The sequence below is a fragment of the Nerophis lumbriciformis genome, linkage group LG04 (assembly GCF_033978685.3).
Source record: "Nerophis lumbriciformis linkage group LG04, RoL_Nlum_v2.1, whole genome shotgun sequence".
NCBI classification, from domain to species: Eukaryota; Metazoa; Chordata; class Actinopteri; order Syngnathiformes; family Syngnathidae; genus Nerophis; species Nerophis lumbriciformis.
Genome location: NC_084551.2, coordinates 37,270,001 through 37,294,064, shown reverse-complemented (window position 1 = coordinate 37,294,064; position 24,064 = coordinate 37,270,001). Strand labels below are relative to the sequence as shown.

General features: G+C 44.9%; 1 protein-coding gene across 12 annotated transcripts in view; it reads right to left on the bottom strand.

Moving 5' to 3' along the window:
- Positions 1 to 741: 741 nt before the first annotated feature.
- Positions 742 to 24,064, bottom strand: part of upp1 (uridine phosphorylase 1) — a 44,940-nt gene continuing 21,617 nt past the window's right edge. For 6 of the 12 annotated variants that reach the window (XM_061954470.2, XM_061954456.2, XM_061954413.2 and 3 more), the window contains 6 exons: positions 7,037 to 7,148; positions 6,792 to 6,950; positions 6,605 to 6,719; positions 1,750 to 1,959; positions 1,526 to 1,672; positions 750 to 1,440 (listed from right to left, as the gene is read on the bottom strand). In XM_061954470.2, coding sequence (XP_061810454.1) covers positions 1,289 to 1,440; positions 1,526 to 1,672; positions 1,750 to 1,959; positions 6,605 to 6,719; positions 6,792 to 6,950; positions 7,037 to 7,138 — 885 coding nt within the window. In that variant the 5' untranslated portion in view covers positions 7,139 to 7,148 and the 3' untranslated portion in view covers positions 750 to 1,288. Of the gene's footprint in view, positions 1,441 to 1,525; positions 1,673 to 1,749; positions 1,960 to 6,604; positions 6,720 to 6,791; positions 6,951 to 7,036; positions 7,149 to 20,827; positions 21,082 to 24,064 lie in introns of all 12 variants that reach the window. The other 6 variants (XM_061954464.2, XM_061954445.2, XM_061954441.2 and 3 more) reach the window with 5 other exon arrangements.

Here is a 24,064-nt window from a genome sequence, read left to right as displayed (position 1 = left end):
AACTCTTCTGCGTTTTTGGGTCTGGCATTCTGCATCTTCCTTTTCACAATACCCCACAGATTTTCTATGGGGCTAAGGTCAGGGGAGTTGGCGGGCCAATTTAGAACAGAAATACCATGGTCCGTAAACCAGGCACGGGTAGATTTTGCGCTGTGTGCAGGCGCCAAGTCCTGTTGGAACTTGAAATCTCCATCTCCATAGAGCAGGTCAGCAGCAGGAAGCATGAAGTGCTCTAAAACTTGCTGGTAGACGGCTGCGTTGACCCTGGATCTCAGGAAACAGAGTGGACCGACACCAGCAGATGACATGGCACCCCAAACCATCACTGATGGTGGAAACTTTACACTAGACTTCAGGCAACGTGGATCCTGTGCCTCTCCTGTCTTCCTCCAGACTCTGGGACCTCGATTTCCAAAGGAAATGCAAAATTTGCATGGTTGGGTGATGGTTTGGGGTGCCATGTCATCTGCTGGTGTCGGTCCACTCTGTTTCCTGAGATCCAGGGTCAACGCAGCCGTCTACCAGCAAGTGGTCCGGATGAAGTGCTGGCTGTCCAGAGTCGGGACCCGGGGTGGACCGCTCGCCTGTGTATCGGTTGGGAACATCTCAGGATGGTGTCCTGCTGGCCCCACTATGGACTGGACTCTTACTATTATGTTGGATCCACTATGGACTGGACTCTCACAATATTATGTCAGACCCACTCGACATCCATTCCATTCAGTCTCCCCTAGAGAGGGGGGGTGGGGGGGGGGGTGTTACTCACATATGCGGTCCTCTCCAAGGTTTCTCATAGTCATTCACATCGACGTACCACTGGGGTGAGTTTTTCCTTGCCCTTATGTGGGCTCTGTACCGAGGATGTCGTTGTGGCTTGTGCAGCCCTTTGAGACACTTGTGATTTAGGGCTATATAAATAAACATTGATTGATTGATTGATTGATATGAAGTATATTGCACAACACAGACAACAGAAGCAATGTTAAAATTGTGGTGAAGAGCAAACGGCTCAGTCAGCATTAACTCCGCTGACGAGTCCTACACAGTTGATTGGGAGGTTGCCCACAGCCACACCTGTTAAAGCCAATGTTTTTCACAATTTAAGATCAAACCCAAGAGAATGAATGAAGAAGTATGTTTTTATTATGTCACATTACAACAGAATACAAAACATAAGGCCTTGCATATATCCTCGTCGCTGAGTACTCTTGAATCGTACAAAAGTTGCATAAATACGAATATTTAAGTTCAACAAATCAACAATCTTTTAATAGCAGGAGTGCAACGTTCAGCTATTACGAGCTTTGGCCTTTAGCTGCTTCTTGATGTAGTAGGCCACCAGTCTCTGAGGTCGTTGTTGATAGTCGTGGAGGACATCATGAGAGCTCGTCACCTGATCTTTCTTCAGACGGTCCAGTAATGTAGTGCAAACCACAGCCGCTTTCATGTCAGAAACCCATTAAAGATTACTTCTTTTTTCTTTTTCAAACAGCAATGAAATGTTGCTGAGGTTGTACTTTCTCACCTCGTAGGTTGCCCAGTTTGCACATGGCAGCAAAGACGGTGGACTCCATTTCGATATTGCAGACGCCTGCTTCCTGGGCTTTGGTCAAGTATTCGTGTTTTTCCTTCTCGGTGTACGAGCAGAAAGCTCCATCCAAACGGCCTTGACCTGAGCGACCCCACAAGATGGTCGTTATTGCACATTCCACAATTGACGCGACGGTTAAGACACGGGTACGAGCAGACCTTCGTAGAAGTCCAGAGTGCACATGGTGTCGCCTATGACCGTCTTAAACTGATCCAGCTCCTTGCTGCACTCCAACAGCTCTTCAGCCAGGCAGCGGTCCAGGTCAGAATCGCGGACCACCTTCTTCCCCAAGATCAGCTGCTCGAATTTGGGCAGAAATGTGGCGTCCACAGTCTGTCTGGTGACAACCACAGTACCAGGCTCGAGGCCTTCAAATGCAACATGGTGTTAAAAAAGAAAGAGAGCTTCAACTCAAAGACACTTTTATAAATAGTGCAGTTGGACTGACAAAAATGTCATTCTACAACGCTGAAATGCTGACACTAATAACCAAATACAAGACAAACATACTGTATGTCTTGATAATTTTGCAGATACCTAAGTGCATCTTTTGGTTTTTCATTATTTGGCCCTCAGTGCAAAAAGCACATCACAAAATACTTTTTTTTTTTTTTGAGGAAACTATATGTAGTAAATAGCTTTGGCATTGTTTTGGTTGTTTTTATTAGTACTATTGTGACTGCCCATTCTTTAGATCTATATTAATACTGGGTTTTTTTAAGGGTTCATATCGTGATTTATTTTCCGTACATTTAAAACACTTCCCTGTGGTCTACATAACATGCAATGGTGGTTTTTTTGGTGTCCCATTCAGTAAAAAACATTTTTACAATTCTAACGGACATTGTGACTTTTGGTATTAGTGTTCCTGAAAAAAAGGAATTAATTTATATCATTAATACACACATACACATTGGCCCCCCCAGAAGCATTGTTTCTCTCAATGTGGCCCCCAAGTCAAAATTTTTGCCCAGCTCTGGCCTAGAATATATACCGTGCAATATATCGGTGAAACTAGCATGATGACATAGGCTCATAACATGCAACATGTGATATTTCAAGCTTGCTTTTGATATAATGTTGATGTTTATTACTTACAGCAGGGATTCTCTAACTGTGGTACGTATGCCACTAGTGGTACATGGGCTCCATCTAGTGGTACGCCAAGGAATCACTTGATTAAAGTACAATGTTTTATTTTCCTATATTAACACACAGTGTAACTATTCAATCTATGTGTAGTGTTACAGAGTCCAAATATATTAAATATACTAGTAAATGAACCCTCTGCCTCATTTTTAATGAATACTTAGGCTTACGACACTACTGTAAATAAAGGCTTGAAATATCTCTCTTTGCATGTAATGATTTTATACCATATAGCTTCATGTTTGAAGTTGAATTGCTGACATGAAAAGACTTGTACGCGATAATTATGAGTTCCACCTGTGTATTGTAAGGACTGAGTGAAAATGTGGTTGGAGGAAAACATGCAACTTTTCCAATTGAATATTCTCTACTGAAGGAGCATCTGTGTGGCAAAATACCTTTGACCACAAACTTAGTCACTGCTCGGCGACATTCGTCGCGGGGTGCTCTGTACAGCCGCGGTTAATGCTAGCGGAAGACGGGAACTGGATCCATTACTGTCTGCCTCAAAGCCAGTCAGAATATGCCTCCTCATAATCCTCTAAATGAGAAGGTCTTCATATCAATTTAACAGGTAGAAGCGCTAACATGATGGGCGGTATTAGAACCTGTTGTATTTACACCAGAGGACTGCTGCTGCCTGGGATTAGATCGGCTCGGTTCAAAAACGCAACATTCATTTATAATTATTGCATTCTGTATGCTCAAATGGTTCAGCATATTGCTGGTATGTCCTCGGCTTGATGAAATAGCTACCTTGGAATTATTACTATACATGGATAATACGCTGAAAATGTTCCCAACTGGTGACGTCACCAATTGGGAACATTCTAAATGGACCATTTGGAGGAATTAGATAGGACGGCAAGATAGTTTTAAAAATATCTCCGCAAAGCCTCCACGCTTTGATTTAAAATTCTTGGGACTTACCGGTATGCAGATCCCAAATGCACAGCAGCAGGTACCAATAGGTAAGAAAAGTATACTGTAGGTATATAGGTCATAAGGCCCCTTTAACATTTTATCTGTCCTTATATAACCCTTGTGTGGTGTTCGGGTCTGGGGGACCAGTTTTCATTTTTTATTAAAATAAAAATTATACAATTAATTATTTTTCAAACTGAGACTCACTGACTTTGGCTCATTTTCTGTGAAGAACATATATCAGAATACATATTTAATGACCACACACCATACACCCCCCCTACACATTTTTATTACATGTAAGATGTCCAGGTCCACTGGAGCCGGCCGGGGCTAATAGGATGTTCCATGTACCACACACACACACACACAGCAGGCCTAAACAGGAGGAGGACAGAGTGTAGGTACACAGAACATCAGAGGGTCAAATGTGCGAGAAAATGAGAGCAGACAGTGTTGACAAACAATGTTGCAACCTTGTGTGGGAACCGCAGGTGCAGAAACACAAAAGAAGAATCCCCGTGGGATGCAAAAACTGGCAGAGAAATTTTCCGTGCAACGTTGATATTGTTGTTACTCAGCCAGTGTGGGTCTGATGGACCCGTTGCATTTTGTGGCTTTTAATGCCTCACAATCAAACACTTTTATGTTAAAATACTGAACAGATGTTTACGTTATCCCAATAAACATCTGTTCGGTATTTTAACATAAAAGTGTTTGATTGTGAGGCATTAAAAGCCACAAAATGCAACGGGTTCATCAGACCCACAAACGCTGACTACTTGACTCAGAAATATTTTTTCATACTAAAACTGCTGCTGCTCATTAGGCTGTTACAAAAATTTTAATAACTATTAAACATTTGACCAATTTTAACCCTTGTGTAATGTTCATATTGTTGTTACTCAGCCAGTGTGGGTCTGATGTACCTGTTGCATTTTGTGGCTTTTAATGCCTCACAATCAAACACTTTTATGTTAAAATACTGAACAGATGTTTACCTTATCCCAATAAACATCTGTTCGGTATTTTAACATAAAAGTGTTTGATTGTGAGACATTAAAAGCCACAAAATGCAACGGGTTCATCAGACCCACAAAAGCTGGCTGAGTAACAACAATATGAACATTACACAAGGGTTAAAATTGGTCAAATGTTTAATAGTTATTAAAATTTTTGTAACAGCCTAATGAGCAGCAGCAGTTTTAGTATGAAAAAATATTTCTGAGTCAAGTAGTCATCTACCGTGTATTGATAGTATTACTGTAATGACCTTCTCACTGGGCTCTCTAAATGAGCTGTGAAGCAGCAGCAGTACGTTCAGAATGCCGCTGCTCAAGTCCTGACTAGAAGCAGGAATTATCACCATATTAGTCCAGTGCACTGGGTTCCTGGCGGTGAATAGACTTTAAAACTGCTCTGTTTGTGTTCAAGTCTTTTCATGGCCTTGTGCCAAAATACATCTCGGACATGTTACAACCATATGAACCACCTCGAGCTCTGAGAATCTCAGGGAGAGGTCTCCTGCTGGAGCCCAGAGTCAGGGCCAAACATGGTGAGACCAGTGACGTGCGGTGAGGTTCATGACTGGTGAGGCACTGACTTCATCACAGTCAGATTTACAAACATATGAACCCTAAAGAGTATATTATTCACCATTTGATTGGCAGCAGTTAACGGGTTATGTTTAAAAGCTCATACCAGCATTCTTCCCTGCTTGGCACTCAGCATCAAGGGTTGGAATTGGCGGTTAAATCACCAACAATTATTCCCGGGCACGGCGCCGCTGCTGCCCACTGCTCCCCTCACATCCCAGGGGGTGAGCAAGGGGATGGGTCAAATGCAGAGGACAAATTTCACCACACCTAGTGTGTGTGTGACAATCATTGGTACTTTAACTTAACTTTAACTTTACACATACAAACTGTAGCACACAAAAAAGCACATTTAATAAAAAAAACGTTATTATGGTCTTACCTTTACTTATAAGTGCGGGAACAGTGGTGTTCGTGTTGGAAGAGTTGTGAATGAATGAAATATGAAATCTGTGCTGCAGTCTGCAGGTGTAGCTAATGTTGTGTGCCAGCAGTCGTTCACGGCTCCTCCGGCGCGAGCAATGTTGTTTTTGCACTTTTTGACTTCTTGTTAAGTGACTTTTTTTGGGTGGATTCGGTCTTGCACGGGGAGGGTTTGGGTGTGGGCTTTGGTTGGTGTGGCGCTCTCGTCGGTGGGTGCAGTCTGCGGCGGAAGTGCATTAACCGGCACCAGGAGGCGGGATTACGCGAGCCTCACACAGTGCGTCTTTGCAGCAGTTTTATGATTGCTCAGCACAAGAAATACGTTACACACATACAGTTGTTGACAAAATACACTGTACATTATATACCTCAGCTAACTAAACTATGGAAATGTATAATATAATTCATATAGCAATACGGTCTTACTGCACAGCAGGCCAGCAGTTAGCCGAGTCCGCAATCCATTGAGAGGCACAATTGAGTGACGTGCCTCAACTGGCTGCTGATCACCGCACCGTCTCTTCTCAGTATTTGAACGGCAAATGTAAAAATTCAGCGATTTTGAATAAAAATAATCTAAAACTGGTGAAGTTAAATGGAAAATAACTTTATAGTATAATCACTGGATACATATAAAAATTGTATTAATTTTTTTTCTTTTTACATTTTTTTTCTTTCCATGATGGCAGGTGAGGCCCCGCCTCACCTGCCTCCAGTGACCGCACGTCACTGGGTGAGACTGTGTTTCATTTTTATGCTCCGAAAATCTGGAATCGTCTTCCAGAAGATGTGAGACAGGCCTCAATGTTGAAAATGTGAAACAAAACGCGGCTTATCAGTGGAGAGTCGTAACTTCTCTTTTTATCAATGAACTGACAATAATATTTAAGTATATTCATATATTCAGTTCACAAATAATTACCTAGTCCACCTGATGTTCCGATGCGTACTATTGTAACATCCGTGCATTGAGCGTAATGCAGGAGTTTTATCAGCTCATGCAACATTGTTGACATAGATGGGATGCCAATTCCATGCTGCAAAAGTCAGACAAGACACTTCTTTAGTTTTCAGTTTTTAGTTTGTGATGCAAATTAGTTTGTACTCACGCTGACAGAGAGTACAGGGCCGACTTTGTACATGGCATAGCGATCTGTTCCCACACATATATTGGGGTAGTTCGATTGGGCGTCTTCAATACCAAGCTCGGTGGCAATGTACTCAATGAACTCTCTCATTCGCTGTGCACTGCCCCCAACACTCACAAACTGCAGGGTAAACAAACACAAGACATGATTACAATGTGCATCGCCCACCCGCCCCGTGCACGTGAATGAATTAAGACCATTCTTACTTTGACATCACCAAACAGAGCAGGAAGGTTGTGCGTTCCTTTTCCCAGGTTAAAGTGGTACAGGAAGTCCTCTTTCATGCCCTGAAGGTAAGGGTTCTGCATAAGAACAGGCCTTGAATAAGAGAAAAAATGGGGGAAAAAAGTATTAGCTTTCAAGCATGTCTGTAACACTTTTAAGAGACACAATTGAATGAAACCAATTACCTTACAATTCAAAAAGTCATGGTAAAGCTTATGTAGAATATAGTGAATGCGCCCAAAAATTAGCAGGAATAAGCATCTCTTATTTAATGCAACCACTTCCCTATGTCTGACGGATTACTGACAATCAAAATGACACATATTAACATATTGACATGAATATAAAACAAATCACAAAACTGCTTCCAGACCACGCCATGGTCATTGTTCGACGATCTGTAGCTACAGGTGCAGACAGATGCTGTGCGGTCATATGAGACACTGTACACTGTCACTCCGGATGAGCAGAACCAAAAACCATAGATGACCTCAAAAGTCAAGGCACTTTTGAGGGCCCAAAACTGCCTCGGGGGACAGAGAACAATATAGAAGGGCTAGATCCGACATCAATAGATGCATCTAGGCTGCGAAAGTGGAGTGGCACCTGAACAACAAAGACTCAGCGCGGGTGTGACAAAGAATCCAAACCGAGGAGCTACAAAAGTTATTCCTCGTCAGCCAACAACCTGGAAGACTTCCCAGCCGAGGAACTCAATCACTTATTTGCTCGTTTCAAGTCATCCAGACCATCCACATTCAAGATGCCCCTCCAACCCTCTAGTTCTCAACTGCCCTTCCTATAAGAATAACAAGTCAGGTAGGCACTTAAGACTATAAACCTGCAAAATGCAGCTAGACCAGATGGTGTATACTGGGCAAGGTGCTTTGGGACTGTGCAGACCAGCTGGCAAGAGTATTGACAGGGATATTCAATGCATCCCTAGCATCCCTAGCACAAGTCCCGCTCTGTCGAAAACTTGTCATGACACAAACAAATATATAGTATTTTTTCAATGTTTGTATTTTTTTGTCATGTCACTCATTGAGACCCACAAGGAAAACAACTCCGAAGACTGTGAGCAAGTTAGCATACAACAGAAGTTATGATGCTACTTTTAAAACAGTTGTCAAATATACATACAGTATATACACACACACACACACATATGTATATATATATATACATATATACCTGCTTTCAAAGCGTCTTGTATTCGTGTCAATAAGGTAGTGGACATAGCTAACAGATATAAGAACTAAATAACTTCTTACGATGTTAACATGAAATTACCCTTCAAAGAATAAATCATTTTAAATTACACGAATACATTGTTGTGGTAAATAATTTGTTGTACATAAAATATAATAATAAATATAATAATACAAATGTCAACGTTTTACTTCATGTGTAACATCTGACCTGCTCGTTTTCATTGTTCTTCATTAAATCCACTCACCCGAAGCAAAACAAACAGCAATATTATATTTTATTTGTTTATCAAACAAATTGTAATGCCCCGCAGTGGAGAAGGAGTGACACAGACAAGGATGCGCTGCTCAATCGCTTTATTAACAAGCGGTAACTTGTTGGTAGTTCCAAACTAACGCCCACACATACACGAGCTGCTGTTAGCCACAACTCACGCTCACACACCCTCTCGCTTCCCAACAACTCTCTCGCGCATGTGCGTTGACAAACCCTTAGAGCAAGGGTGTCAAACTCTGGCCCGCCGTGTAATTTCATTTGGCCCTTGAGGCAATATCAAATTAACACTAGAGCTGGCCCGCCGATTATATACAGCGGAGGTGCCGCGGTAACACCGCATTCACCGCTAATTCTCATATTTGCCAAACCTTCCGGGAGACTCCCAAATTTCAGTGCCCCTCCCGAAAATCTGCCCCGAGTTGTCTCGGGGGGGGGGGGGCTTTTGGGGTTTGGTGATAGCGGGGGGTGTATTTTGTAGCGTCCTGGAAGAGTTAGTGCTGCAAAGGGTTTTGGGTATTTGTTGTGTTGTGTTTATGTTGTGTTATGGTGCGGATGTTCTCCCGAAATGTGTTTGTCATTCTTGTTTGGTGTGGGTTCACAGTGTGGCATATATTTGTAACAGTGTTAAACTTGTTTATACGGCCACCCTCAGTGTAACCTGTATGGCTGTTGATCAAGTATGCATTGCATTCACGTGTGTGTGCGTACAGAAGCCGCACATAGCTTGTGACTGGGCCGGCACGTTGTTAGATTGGATGAAAAGCGGACGTGACGCCAGCTCGTGAGGACGTTAAAGAAAGTGCCTTTAAGGCACGCCCCCAAGACTGTGGTCCGGGTGGAATACGAGAGAATGGTTGCCCTGGGAGATTTTCGTGAGGGGCAATTACATACTTGCCAACCCTCCCGGATTTTCCGGGAGACTCCCGAAATTCAGCGCCTCTCCCGAAAACCTCCCGGGACAAATTTTCTCCCGAAAATCTCCCGAAATTCAGGCGGAGCTGGAGGCCACGCCCCCTCCAGCTCCATGCAGACCTAAGTCCGCTTTCCCACGATATAAACAGTGTGCCTGCCCAAACACATTATAACTGTAGAATGATCGAGGGCGAGTTCTTGGTTTCTTATGTGGGTATATTGTTAGGCAGTTTCATTAACGTCCTCCCAGCGCGGCAACAACACACAACAACAGCAGTTATGATTTTGTCTACCGTAAAGCAGTTCGTCTGCCGTAAACAGCAATGTTGTGACACTCTTAAACAGGACAATACTGCCATCTATAACATCAATAACATATACAGCTTTTAGAGAGTGCAGTGCACAACTGCGCACACAACAAGGAGACGAAGCAGCAGAACGAGGAAGATACAGCCATGGCGACGCCGACGACGAGTAAGATGAAGAAATACGCTTTGTTGCACCTTTCCTGCCTGAGTCCGGCGATTAGTTGCAAATCTTGCTTTATTGATTGCTTGCACACAGTCAATCCAACACAAAACAAACTAGTCCCCGCCCGCACTCACGCTACCGCTCCCTCTCTTCTCTCGCCCACACACTCACTGACGTCACTCACCTCACATGCTCACCTATTAAAGGGCCACACACACACACATATACGCTACTCTCATAACAGCTTGTACGTTCCAAGCCGCAGCTGCGATTGGACCTGGATAGCCTCCGGGAAGAAGTAGTGGACTACCAAGTGCTTGGCACTGAAGATCTTCCTCAGGAAGCAAAGATTGACCGGTTTTGGGCCATGCTAGGGAGAGATGGAAGATTCCAGACTCTAATGCATTTGATGAAAGCACTTTTGTGCGTGCCACACATCAATGCATCATCAGAGAGGGTGTTCAGCATGGTTAGAAAAATAGTGACAGAGAATAGAACAAGGATGGACAATTCAACCCTTCACTCAACAATGAGTAGATGAGTGTTATGTGTGTGTATATGTGTAAATAAATGAACACTGAAATTCAAGTATTTCTTTTATTTATATATACATATATATATATATATAATTAAAAAAAAAAAAAAAAAAATATATATATATATATATATATATATATAGCTAGAATTCACTGAAAGTCAAGTATTTCTTAGATATATATATATATACTGTATATCTATGAAATACTTGACTTGGTGAATTCTAGCTGTAAATATACTCCTCCCCTCTTAACCACGCCCCCCCACCCCTCCCCCCACCTCCCGAAATCAGAGGTCTCAATGTTGGCAAGTATGCAATTATGCTCTACCGCCGTGTGCGCGCAGTTTGCTGAAAAACTCAGTGTACTTGGCGCTGAGTTAAGCCGGCGATTTGGCGACTTTGATGGTCAGAAATGTAGATTTGAACTGTTTAGTAATCCCTTCGCAGTTGATGTGGAAAAAGCACCAATCAACTTCCAAATGGAGCTGATTGAACTCCAGTGTGATCACATGCTGAAGTCAAAGTATGATGCTGTTGGCGCCGCACACTTTCCACAATTCATCCCTGACACAATGCCTCAGCTCCGCACCCAAGCTGCTCAATTGCTCTCAATGTTCGGCAGCACCTATCTATGTGAGCAACTTTTCTCCTCAATGAAGATGACGAAAACGTCTCACAGGATACGTCTGACTGATGAACACCTTCATTCGATAATGAAGGTTGCCTCATCTCAAAGCCTGAGCCCCGACATTAATGAACTAGCATCCAAGAAAAGATGGCAGGTATCTGGCTTGGGCACATCAGATTAGATCAGTGTGTTGCAAACTGAGCAGTTTAAAGTCCTGAATGGTTGGTTTATTCATTGTTATTTTATTTTCACATTTATTAGCCTGTGGAAAAATTAATGTTGATATTTACCTCAGAAGGCTGCAAATAGAAAAGAGGCATTCAATTTTTATTTAAATTGTATTTGATATGCCATTGATATTTTTTAATTATTATTATTATTATTATTATTTATTTCACTATAAATGTATATAAGCCTTGCTTGTTCAATATTCAAAGCAAAACTTGTTTGGGTCCCTATTAAAAGGTTAATTTGTTCAACCTTGGCCTTTGTTCAGTTTTACATTTTGGCCCACTCTGTATTTGAGTTTGACACCCTGCCTTAGAGGCACAGTACATTTACACAAATATCACAGATATTACACTGCCTCCCCCTTTATGAAGCCCCGAGGGGTCAACAAGAAAATTCCTGAACTTTGGCGGTCTACGCCTCTGCCTCTGTGGCCGGCCGGCCATGTTGTGACTCAGTTCCATCAACACGTGGCGCTACCGGCTGAACAGGGACAACAATGGTGGAATCTGGGGAACCTTCATCCACTAACTGTCCAGTGCCATCTGATGAGCCAGGCGCCACCTCAAACTGGGGAACTTCTCTGCCCCTGTAGGGTGCCAAACGGTCTCTATGCAGGACAACCTTTCGGCCCTTAGGGGACATTGCAACTCTATACACTACTTCTCCAAACCTCTCAAGCACCCTACACGGACCGTCCCAATGACTGTCCAACTTGGGAAAACGTCCTTTTTTCCTTTTGGCCGTGTACACCCAGGCCAGCACGTCAGGCCTAAAGTCCCGGCCCTTGCTCCGCATGTCATGGTTCCTCTTTCCAACTGGTCTCGCGCGAAGGTATGTGCCGCCTCCATCCGATCCTGCAGCTTCCGGGCGTACTCCAGTCCCGGTCGATCCTCGGTGCTGCCTGGTGGTCTCCCAAACGCCAACTCAGCAGGTGTCCGGATCTTCCGAGCAAACATCAGCAGGGCAGGGGTGCAGCTTGTGGAACTTTGAACCGCGGAACGGTATGCCATGAGCACTAGTGAAATATGTCAGTCCCAGTCATGCTGACGGTTGGCGGTGAGGATAGCTAGCTGCTGCTGCATGGTGCGGTTAAACCGCTCTACAAGTCCATCACTTTGCGGTTGCAAGGGAGTCGTGCGTGTCTTTTGCATGTACAGTCTTTCACACAGGGCAGCAAAAACCCTGGATTCAAAATTCCTGCCCTGGTCACTGTGGAGGATATCTGCAGTCCTGAAGCGACTGAACATGCCCTCCAATAAAGCATCAGCCACTGTCTCCACTTCTTGGTCCGGCAGTGCGTACGCCACTTGGCAAAAGAATCCACTGCGCAAAGCACATACTTATTTGCTCTGTCTGTTATAGGAAAAGGGTCCATAATGTCCACAGCTACCCTCTTCATGGGTGCCCCAACCCCTTGCTGCTGAAGCTGTGCGTGTGACCAGTCCTGGGGTCCCTTGTAGTCTGCGCACTCATCACAGCGCCAACAGAACCCTCCACGTCCGCCGGTGCTGACCCTAGTAGAACCCTTGGCGCAACCGACGGAGCATCTTTGTGCTGCCAAAATGTCCTGAGCCAGTGCCCCCACGACACGCCTTCAGCACCGCGTCCCTCTGAGTCTTCGGCACCACCACCTGCCATCTCTCCTCCTTCCATGCACGCTGCAGTACGTCGTCCCTGATGCGCAGCACAGCAAACTTACTCCACAGGCCCTTGGTGCCGACTGACAGCCCCATCCCGCCTTCCCAGGGTGGTCTCCTACCACTCTGGACCCATTGTCGCACTGGTTTGAGATTGCTGTCTTCCCTCTGCTTGGCCGCCCATTCTGCAGCGTCCACAGTCTAATCTCCGCGCAACTCCTTCTCTCTGACGTTGCGCCGGTCACAGTAGCTACAGCCATAAATAGCACACAGCCGCCGAGAGAGAGCGTCTGCATTGGCGTGCTGCGTCCCAGCCAGATGACACACGGTAAAGTGGAAGGACTGCAGCTCCTCCAGCCATCGCGTCACCTGACCCTCTGGTTTTCGAAACGACATCAGCCATTGTAGTGCTGCATGGTCTGTTCTGATGGTGAAGGACACGCCACACAAGTAGTACTTGAAATGGCGTACAGCCAACACAACAGCCAACAGTTCATGTCTGGTCACACAGTATCGCCGCTCACTCTTGTTGAAGGTGCGGCTGAAGTAACCTACCACCCGTTCGCCTTCTGGGCCCACCTGCGACAGCACCACCCCCATACCAACATTACTGGCATCCGTATCCAGCACAAAAGGCTTAGCTGGGTCGGGAGTGGTGAGGACAGGAGCATTCATGAGGGCCTTCTTGAGGCTGGAAAATGCCTCCTGACAGTTCGGCGTCCACACGAACATCTTATTTTTTTTGAAGGAGGCCGAACAACGGTGTGCCACTGCAGCAAAATCCCTTCACAAACCGCCGATAATATGAGGCAAGTCCCAAGAAGCTTTTTAGCTGCTTCTGGTCCTTCAGAATCGTCCAGTCTCTGATCTTCTTCTCTAGTGTGCTGATGCCATTCCCATCCACCTTGTGGCCCAGAAACTCCCACCTCACGCCGCATGAAATGGCACTTCTCTGGGTGTAGTTTCAGTCCAGTTGCTGCAATCCTTTCCAGCACCAACCTCAAGGAATCAAGGGCTGACTGAAAAGAACGTCCATGCACGAGGACATCGTCCAAGTAGACCAAGCACTCCTGTCCTGGGAGTACTGCGTTGCAGAGCCCAAAGCTCATGACCTTAAATTGCCAGTGGCCTCTGGTGGTGCAGAACGCTGTCTTCTGTCGTGACTCAGGGGTGAGTGGGAACTGCCAGTATCCACTGCGCAAGTCGAGCGACGAGAACCACGAGGACCCCGACACCAGGTCCAACGTCTAATCGACCCGCGGGAGTGGGTAGCAATCCTTTTTTGTCACCTTATTCAGCGGCCTGTAGTCCACACAGAACCGCAGCCTCGTGCTGTTCCTCCTGGGAAGCATGACCACAGCAGACGCCCACAGACTGTCAGAGGGTTTTATGATCCCCGCCTCGAGCATGGCGTAGACCTCTCTATCAGCCGCCTCCTGCCGGATCATGGGGAGGTGACGGGGGCACACCTTGATTGGCCGCACATCTCCAGTGTCGACATGGTGTTCAACCAGATGGGTGAGACACACCTCATTTTCATTGAGGGCGAAAATGTCCTTAAAGTCCCACAGTGCGTGCCACAGCCGCTCGCGCTGCTCCCCCTCTAGGCCAACGCAGTTCTTTTCTACTGTCCGGTCCTTCCTTGGCCGTTGTTTGTTTGGCGCTACTGTTGTGGACAGGCCGGATGACGTCGGCCCCCCCACTTTGGACTTGATTCTGCAGGGCGAGCGGACTGTGCCCCCATTACTGATGGGGTCCTTCTTGGCTGAAAGCTCCCTGGTTGCCTCTTCCCTCTCTATGGAGTGCCTGACAGCCTCTTTCCAGGTTGTCGGACTGGAGAATGCGGTGTTGATGGACACACCCACAGTCCGTTTAGTGGGAGTGGTCAGCTTTACTTGCTGGCCACTCGGCAGAACGAGCACCGCAGACCCCAGGTCTATGCCACATCTTGTGGCTTTCAAAAAGTCTCGACCAAGTACACACGGGTCGCTCACATCCACCACCCAAGCGGAAAATGTTGCTGACAAGCCTCCGATTATGAAGATAAACGTCGCTCTGCCTTTCATTTGGGCTGTTTCCCCAGTCATTGTCTTTAATCTGGTGAGACTTGGTTCTACAACGGATTCCAACTGGAACAACGTCCGGTCTCACAATCGGGGCTGAAGATCCAGTATCCACCAGGGCTGTGCAGGCCACGTCCCCAATTTGCACGCAAACATGACAAGGGTGCCCCACCTCTGTCCAGCCCACAGTCACAACAGTCTTGTCACTCAACAATCTCGTCACTCGAGGGCTGGTGCTCCCGGTAACTGGCTAAAGGGGTCCGTGTCGTCCGGGCTACACAGACCCTCTCCCGTTTCCCTGCCGGTCCTTCCTATTTGGACAGTGCCGCAGCAGGTGGAGAAGGAGTGACACAGACGAGGATGCGCTGCTCAATCTCATTAACAACCGGTAACTTGTTGGTAGTTCCAAAGAAACGCACACACATACACGAGCTGCTGTTAGCCACAACTCACGCTCACACACCCTCTTGCTTCCCGCCAGCTCTCTCGCGCACGCGCGTTCAAAAACCCTTGGAGGGCTGTTAGGAAGCGAGAGGGTGTGTGAGCGTGAGTTGTGGCTAACAGCAGCTCGTGTATGTGTGTGCGTTACTTTGGAACTACCAACAAGTTACCGCTTGTTAATAAGGAGATTGAGCAGCACATCCTCGTCTATGTCACTCCTTCTCCACTGCGAGGCATTACATTAGTGTCAGAAGTGTTTTGGTTTCAACCCGCTGGAAACCATAAAAAAGGTTATTGAAGAGATCTCAGGACCATTAATGTATATTAGTAACCCATCATTTCAAACAGGTAAATTTCCAAACAAAATGAAAATAGCTAAAGTTGCACTAATTTATAAGACTGGAGACAAACACCAATTTACAAATTAAAGACCTGTTTCTTTACTTCCACAATTTTCTAAAATCATTGAAAAACTGTTCAATAACAGATTAGAGAGTTTCACAAACAAAAATAGAATACTCGAAGAGAACCAATATGGATACAGAGCTCATGTTTCAACTTCAATGGCTTTAATTAAAATTACAGAAGAAATTAACAATGCAATAGATAGTAAAAAATGTGTGGCAGCAGTCTAGCATTTGACACAATTAATCGCAATATTTTAATCAAAAAACTAGACCGATTTGGCATCAGAGGGTTAGTCTTAAACTGGATAAGAAGTTATTTAACGAACAGGAAACAATACGTGAAGCTAGGCGAACACACATCTACAACGTTAAATATATCCTGTGGTGTACCTCGGGGATCAATACTAGGACCAAAATTATTCAATCTTTATATAAATGACATTTGTAAAGTTACAAAAGCTTTAAAGTTAATATTATTTGCGTACCAAAAATCACTTCATATTCTCTACTGCTGCCCTGTGATGAGATGGCGACTTGTCCAGGGTGTACCCCGCCTTCCGCCCGATTGTAGCTGAGATAGGCTCCAGCGACCCCCGCCACCCCGAAGGGATTAAGCGGTAGAAAATGGATGGATGGATTCTCTACTGCTCACTAGTGTTACCACATCTGAGTTACTGTGTAGAAATATGGGGAAATGACTACAAAAGTACAATTCATTCATTAAAGGTGTTACAAAAAAGATCAGTTAGAATAATACATAATGTTGGATGTAGAGAACATACAACCCTTTATTTATTGAATCAAAAATACTGAAATTCCACGACATAGTGAATTTGCAAACAGCTAAAATTATACACAAAGCAAACTATAACCTGCTACCCAAGAATATACAACAATTCTCAAAAAAAGAGGACAAATATAATCTTCAAGAAAAATGTAATTTAAAACATTTGTATGCACGTACAACACTTAAATCCAAAAAGTAATAAAAGTAGTTCACTACATCAAGTTTAAAAATGCCAGACTTCTTTCTGAGCAGGAAATAAATCTGCCGACAGCAATACAGCTAGGCCTGCTCGAGATGAATGTAAAAAACAAAGAACTTTTGCTTCATAAATTCATATTTTGAAGCTTTTAGTAAACTTGATTTAGACGCCCTCGGTCCTCCCGTCTTCTACCTGCATGTCCAAGTCTCGTAAAGCTGCTTTCGGGTAAACTTGTTGTAAGCTCCGCCCACCATGTCAATTCACTGCCATTTATTTGAAACGGTCAAAAAGAAAAAGCGAAACCAAAAAACAAACAAAACCGTCAAAAAAGAGAAGCGAATGTGGGAAAAAAAGTTGAAAATAAAAATCTGTGAAACACAGAAAAAAAGTGTACCAAAATACGAATAATGGCATCAAAAATTTGTCATGATACAAAAAAACATCCACCAAAAATATGGACTCCCCAGGCAACTTTGCCAGGATCCTCTTTGTGGACTTCAGCTCCACCTTCAACTCCCTACAGAAGCACCTACTGATCCGGAAACTACACCATCTAAACATCCCCCCTCAGCTGATCCGCTTCACCCACAACTTCCTCACCGACCGACTGCAAGCAGTAAGGGTGGGCTCAACTACATCCCCGGTGCTTACCATCAACACCGGGGTCCCACAGGTATGTGTGTTGAGCCCTTTCCTGTACACACTCTACACCAATGACTGCCGTAGCATCTCACCCACCACAACATACTTAAAATACTCAGATGACAGCCATTTTTGCACTCCTCTCCAACAGTCAATCCATCCTGGACTATCATAATAGTCAAACATTTCACAGATAACACAGTCAAACATTACACAGAGTCATGCACAGCCAGTTATCTGGAAATCAATGTCAATAAAACAGAAGAAATATGGTTTTATTTTATATGGTTCCCCCCACACGCATTACAAACACAGCAGCTAAAATCATCGGCCTACCCACACCCAACATCTCAGATCTAAACCACAAGTCCATCATTCGACTGGCAAACACAATAGTCCAGGATATGACTCACCCACTACACCAATACATAATCCCACTACCATCAGGGCGCAGGTACAGAACTATCAAATTCCGGAGGGCCCACCTCGGGAAAAGCCTTATCCCTGCAGCTATAGCCGCCCTAAACAGCAGGCCCGGCCGACCAGACAAGCCTGTAAATGTGTTGGTCATGTATGATGTATTTTTGTTATTTTTGTTTGTGATGTGTAATGTCTACTGTTTAAATGTACGGCAGTGAAAATGAATTTTCCCAACGGGGACCAATAAATCTAAATCAAATCAAATAAAAAATATAGTATTTTTTCAATGTTTGTATTTATTTGTTGCCAAAACTTGATATTTTTTCCATGTCACTCATTGAGACCCACAAGGAAAAAGAACTTCAAAGACTGTGAGCAAAAGTTATGATGCTACTTTTAAGACAATTGTCAATTATACATACATACATACATACATATATATATACATACACATATATATATATATATATATATATATATACATACACATATATATATATATATATATATACATACACATATATATATATATATATATATATATATATATATATATATATATATATATATATATATATATATATACAGATTGCAATACGGACCATGCCCTTGTGAGCGCCAAAGTGCCCTAAACAGCAGGCCCGGCCGACCAGACAAGCCTGTAAATGTTTTGGTCATGTATGATGTATTTTTGTTATTTTTGTTTGTGATGTGTAATGTCTACTGTTTAAATGTACGGCAGTGAAAATGAATTTTCCCAACAGGGACCAATAAATCTAAATCAAATCAAATAAAAAATATAGTATTTTTTCAATGTTTGTATTTATTTGTTGCCAAAACTTGATATTTTTTCCATGTCACTCATTGAGACCCACAAGGAAAAAGAACTTCAAAGACTGTGAGCAAAAGTTATGATGCTACTTTTAAGACAATTGTCAATTATACATACATACATACATACATATATATATACATACACATATATATATATATATATATATATATATATATACATATACAGATTGCAATACGGACCATGCCCTTGTGAGCGCCAAAGTGCGCCTTCAGCCCCGTAAAATTCACCGCTCCAAGGCAAAGAGTCATGCCTGCATTGACACATCAAAGATGTCAATTTTCATGCAAGGTGGATGATTATGTATCAACCCTGGACCAAGCTCTTCAAAACCTGCCGGAGCATGATGCTACAGCAAAATGAAACGCCATGAAAGAAGCAATTTACAATATAGCTATTTCTACTTTTGGGAAGAAGGAAAGAACTAGTCGCGACTGGTTTAATGCCTATCTACCAATCATGGAACCAGCAATTGAGGCCAAACGCAAAGCATTTTTGGCATACAAGAGATGTCCAAATGCTCAGTCACTTGCAACACTCAAGAGTATTCGTTGGTCCACACAGCGCATTGCCAGACAGTGTGCAAACAACTATTGGCAGCAGCTCTGCGAAGATATCCAGATGAGTGCTGAATCTGGTAACAATCGTGGCATGTACAACGGTATCAAGAAAGCAGGAGGACCTGCTGTAAATCGGACTACTCCAATTAAATCTCGGATAGGGGAGAAGATTACCAATCGTGAAGAACAGATGGTCAGATGGGTCGAGCACTACTCAGAACTATACAGCCGTGAAACAACTATCTCTGATGCTGCTCTAAATGATACGAAGGAGCTACCAATCATGAATGAACTAGACGAAGTGCCTACAATGGTAGAGCTTAAAAAAGCTATTGATTCACTTCCATCTGACAAAGCACCAGGTAACGATAACATTCCATCTGAAGCTATCAAGCAAGGAAAGCCTGCCCTACTTAAACCGCTGTACAAATTACTGTCTTTGCTGGGAGGAAGAAGGAGTACCTCAGGACATGCGTGATGCCACTATTGTGACACTTTATAAGAAAAAAGGGGACCGCAGTGACTACAATAGCTATAGTGGAATTTGTCTCTTGAACATCGTTGGAAAGGTGTATGCACGCATAATCCTAAACAGGCTACAGATACTGTACTTGCAGATCGTATCTATCCTGAACCCCAATGTGGTTTCAGGGCTGGAAGATCGACGACTGACATGATATTTTCAGTCCGGCAGATTCAAGAGAAGAGTAGAGAACAAGGTCAATCTCTTTACATGATGTTCATAGATCCAACTAAGGCTTTCGATCTTGTCAGCAGGAAGGGCCTATTCAAGCTTCTACAAAAGATTGGATGTCCTCCAAAACTACTCATCATGATGATCTCTTTCCATTCCAACATGAAGGGAACCGTCTTGTATGATGGATCTTGTTCGGACTCCTTCTCTATCAACAGTGGTGTTAAGCAGGGCTGTGTCTTAACACCAACTCTTTTTGGAATATTCTTCTCTATACTCCTGTCCTATGCTTTTGACACATCCATTGAGGGTGTCTATCTACACACACGGTCTGACGGCAAATTGTTCTATCTGGCAAGATTACGTGCGAAGACCAAAAGGAGGTCAGAGTTAATCCGAGAGATGCTTTTTTCAGACGATGCTGCGCTTGTTACCAACACCAAAGAAACCTTACAACGTCTAATTGACTGTTTTGTGAATGCTTGTGAACAGTTTGGACTTACAGTTAGCCTGCAGAAAACCAATGTTAGCGTTCAAGGTGCTGCAAATCCTGCTATCAAGATGAATGGTGTCACTTTAGAAGTAGTAGATCATTTTATATACCTAGGCTCAACAATCAGCAATAGACTCTCGCTTGATGTTGAACTTGACAGGAGGCTCGGAAAGGCAAATACCATCATGGCTAAACTAGCAAAACGAGTATGGGAAAACAACGCTCTTACTCAACATACAAAGATCCGAGTTTATCAGGCCTGCGTTCTCAGCACATTACTCTACGGAAGCGAGACCTGGACTACTTACATGAGACAAGAGCGTCGACTTAACGTTTTCCACATGCGGTGCATCAAACGTATCCTTGGTATTAGCTGGCAGGACTATATTCCACACAGTGTTGTTCTTCAGCGGGCTAATATCCATAGCATGAACTGTCTGCTTAGCCAGCGCCGTCTTCGGTGGCTGGGACATGTTCGGCGGATGGAGGACGGACGGCTTCCCAAGGACATTATGTATGGACAACTGGCTGCTGGTTCCAGACGTGTTGGTCGTCCCTCCCCCTGGTTCAAGGACGCATGCAAGAGAGATCTGAAGGCGTGTAATATTCCTCTAGGCAGCTGGGAGATACAGGCAGAAAACCGAAATGTCTGGCGTCAAGCGGTTAGACGGGGTTTTGCAGAGGCTGATTTGAAGAGAGGCCAGCTCGCAGAGGAGAAGAGACACAGGAGGAAACGTACTGCAAATACCATCGCACAGCAGGAGCGAGACAAAGTCTCTACACATGCTTGCACTAAGTGTAACAGGGACTGTCACTCAAGAATTGGCTTGTACAGCCATGCTAGGCGTTGTCAACAAACATGAATGTACCGTATCAACAAAACATCAAGTTAAAATGTGAAAATTATAATTAAATAAGTGCATTGTATAATTAAAACACTCATTATAACTGAAAAGATATTACTAATAATTGACTAAAATAGGATGACAAAACTATTTAAATAAAAACAATAAACTATTAATAATTAAAGTACCATTACAAAATAAAAAATAAAATCCATCCATCCATCCATCCATCCATCTTCTTCCGCTTATCCGAGGTCGGGTCACGGGGGCAGCAGCCTAAGCAGGGAAGCCCAGACTTCCCTCTCCCCAGCCATTTCGTCCAGCTCTTCCCGGGGGATCCCGAGGCGTTCCCAGGCCAGCCGGGAGACATAGTCTTCCCAACGTGATCTAGGTCTTCCCCGTGGCCTCCTACCGGTCGGACGTGCCCTAAACACCTCCCTAGGGAGGCGTTCGGGTGGCATCCTGACCAGATGCACAAACCACCTCATCTGGCTCCTCTCGATGTGGAGGAACAGCGGCTTTACTTTGAGCTCCCCCCGGATGACAGAGCTTCTCACCCTATCTCTAAGGGAGGGCCCCGCCACCCGGCGGAGGAAAGTCATTTCGGCCGCTTGTACCCGTGATCTTGTCCTTTCGGTCATAACCCAAAGCTCATGACCATAGGTGAGGATGGGAACGTAGATTGACCGGTAAATTGAGAGCTTTGCCTTACGGCTCAGCTCCTTCTTCACCACAACGGATCGATACAGCGTCCGCATTACTGAAGACGCCGCACCGATCCGCCTGTCGATCTCACAATCCACTCTTCCCTCACTCGTGAACAAGACTCCGAGATACTTGAACTCCTCCACTTGGGGCAAGATCTCCTCCCCAACCCGAAGATGGCACTCCACCCTTTTCCGGGCGAGAACCATGGACTCTGACTTGGAGGTGCTGATTCTCATCCCAGTCGCTTCACACTCGACTGCGAACCGATCCAGTGAGAGCTGAAGATCCTGGCCAGATGAAGCCATCAGGACCACATCATCTGCAAAAAGCAGAGACCTAGGGTCTGTCTTCTTTTTTTTCTCTTTCTATCCCCTCCTGCTCCAGCCCGGCTGCACTAAATGATAATATAAATACATTTAATAAAGTCAAATACAAATAAGGCAACAAGAGAAGTATCCTACACTTCTCTTTTGTAAAGTAAATCTTTACAGCCGACATAGGCATCTACATCAACTATATGATTTGCCTGAGAAGCTGGACAGGACACCAAAAAATAAAAAATAAATAAATAAATAAAATAAAATAAAAGCAGAGACCTAATCCTGCAGCCACCTAACCAGATCCCCTCAACGCCTTGACTGCGCCTAGAAATTCTGTCCATAAAAGTTATGAACAGACTCGGTGACAAAAGGCAGCCTTGGCGGAGTCCAACCCTCACTGGAAACGTGTCCGATTTACTGCCAGCAATGCGGACCAAGCTCTGACACTGATCATACAGGGAGCGGACCGCCACAATCAGACAGTCCGATACCCCATACTCTCTGAGCACTCCCCACAGGACTTCCCGAGGGACACGGTCGAATGCCTTCTTTAAGTCCACAAAGCACATGTAGACTGGTTGGGCAAACTCCCATGCACCCTCAAGGACCCTGCCGAGAGTATAGAGCTGGTCCATAGTTCCACGACCAGGACGAAAACCACACTGTTCCTCCTGAATCCGAGGTTCGACTATCCGGCGTAGCCTCCTCTCCAGTACACCTGAATAGACCTTACCGGGAAGACTGAGGAGTGTGATCCCACAATAGGTAGAACACACCCTCCGGTTCCCCTTTTTAAAGAGAGGGACCACCACCCCGGTCTGCCAATCCAGAGGTACCGCCCCCGATGTCCACGCGATGCTGCAGAGTCTTGTCAACCAAGACAGCCCCACAGCATCCAGAGCCTTAAGGAACTCCGGGCGGATCTCATCTACCCCCGGGGCCTTGCCACCGAGGAGCTTTTTAACTACCTCAGCAACCTCAGCCTCAGAAATAGGAGAGCCCACCACAGATTCCCCTGGCACTGCTTCCTCATAGGACATGTTGGTGGGATTAAGGAAGTCTTCGAAGTATTCCCTCCACCGATCCACAACATCCGCAGTCGAGGTCAGCAGAACATCATCCTTACCATACACGGTGTTGATAGTGCACTGCTTCCCCTTCCTGAGGCGGCGGATGGTGGTCCAGAATCGCTTCGAAGCCGTTTTCCATGGCTTCCCCGAACTCCTCCCATGTCCAAGTTTTTGCCTCCACGACCGCTGAAGCCGCACACCGCTTGGCCTGTCAGTACCTGTCCGCTGCCTCAGGAGTCCTATGAGCCAAAAGAACCCGATAGGACTCCTTCTTCAGCTTGACGGCATCCCTCACCGCCGGTGTCCGCCAACGGGTTCTAGGATTACCGCCACGACAGGCACCAACTACCTTTCAGCCACAGCTCCAATCAGCCGCCTCGACAATAGAGGTGCGGAACATGGTCCACTCGGACTCAATGTCCAGCACCTCCCTCGTGACATGTTCAAAGTTCTTCCGGAGGTGGGAATTGAAACTCTCTCTGACAGGAGACTCTGCTAGACGTTCCCAGCAAACCCTCACAATGCGTTTGGGCCTGCCAGGTCTGTCCGGCATCCTCCCCCACCATCGCAGCCAACTCACCACCAGGTGGTGATCGGTAGAA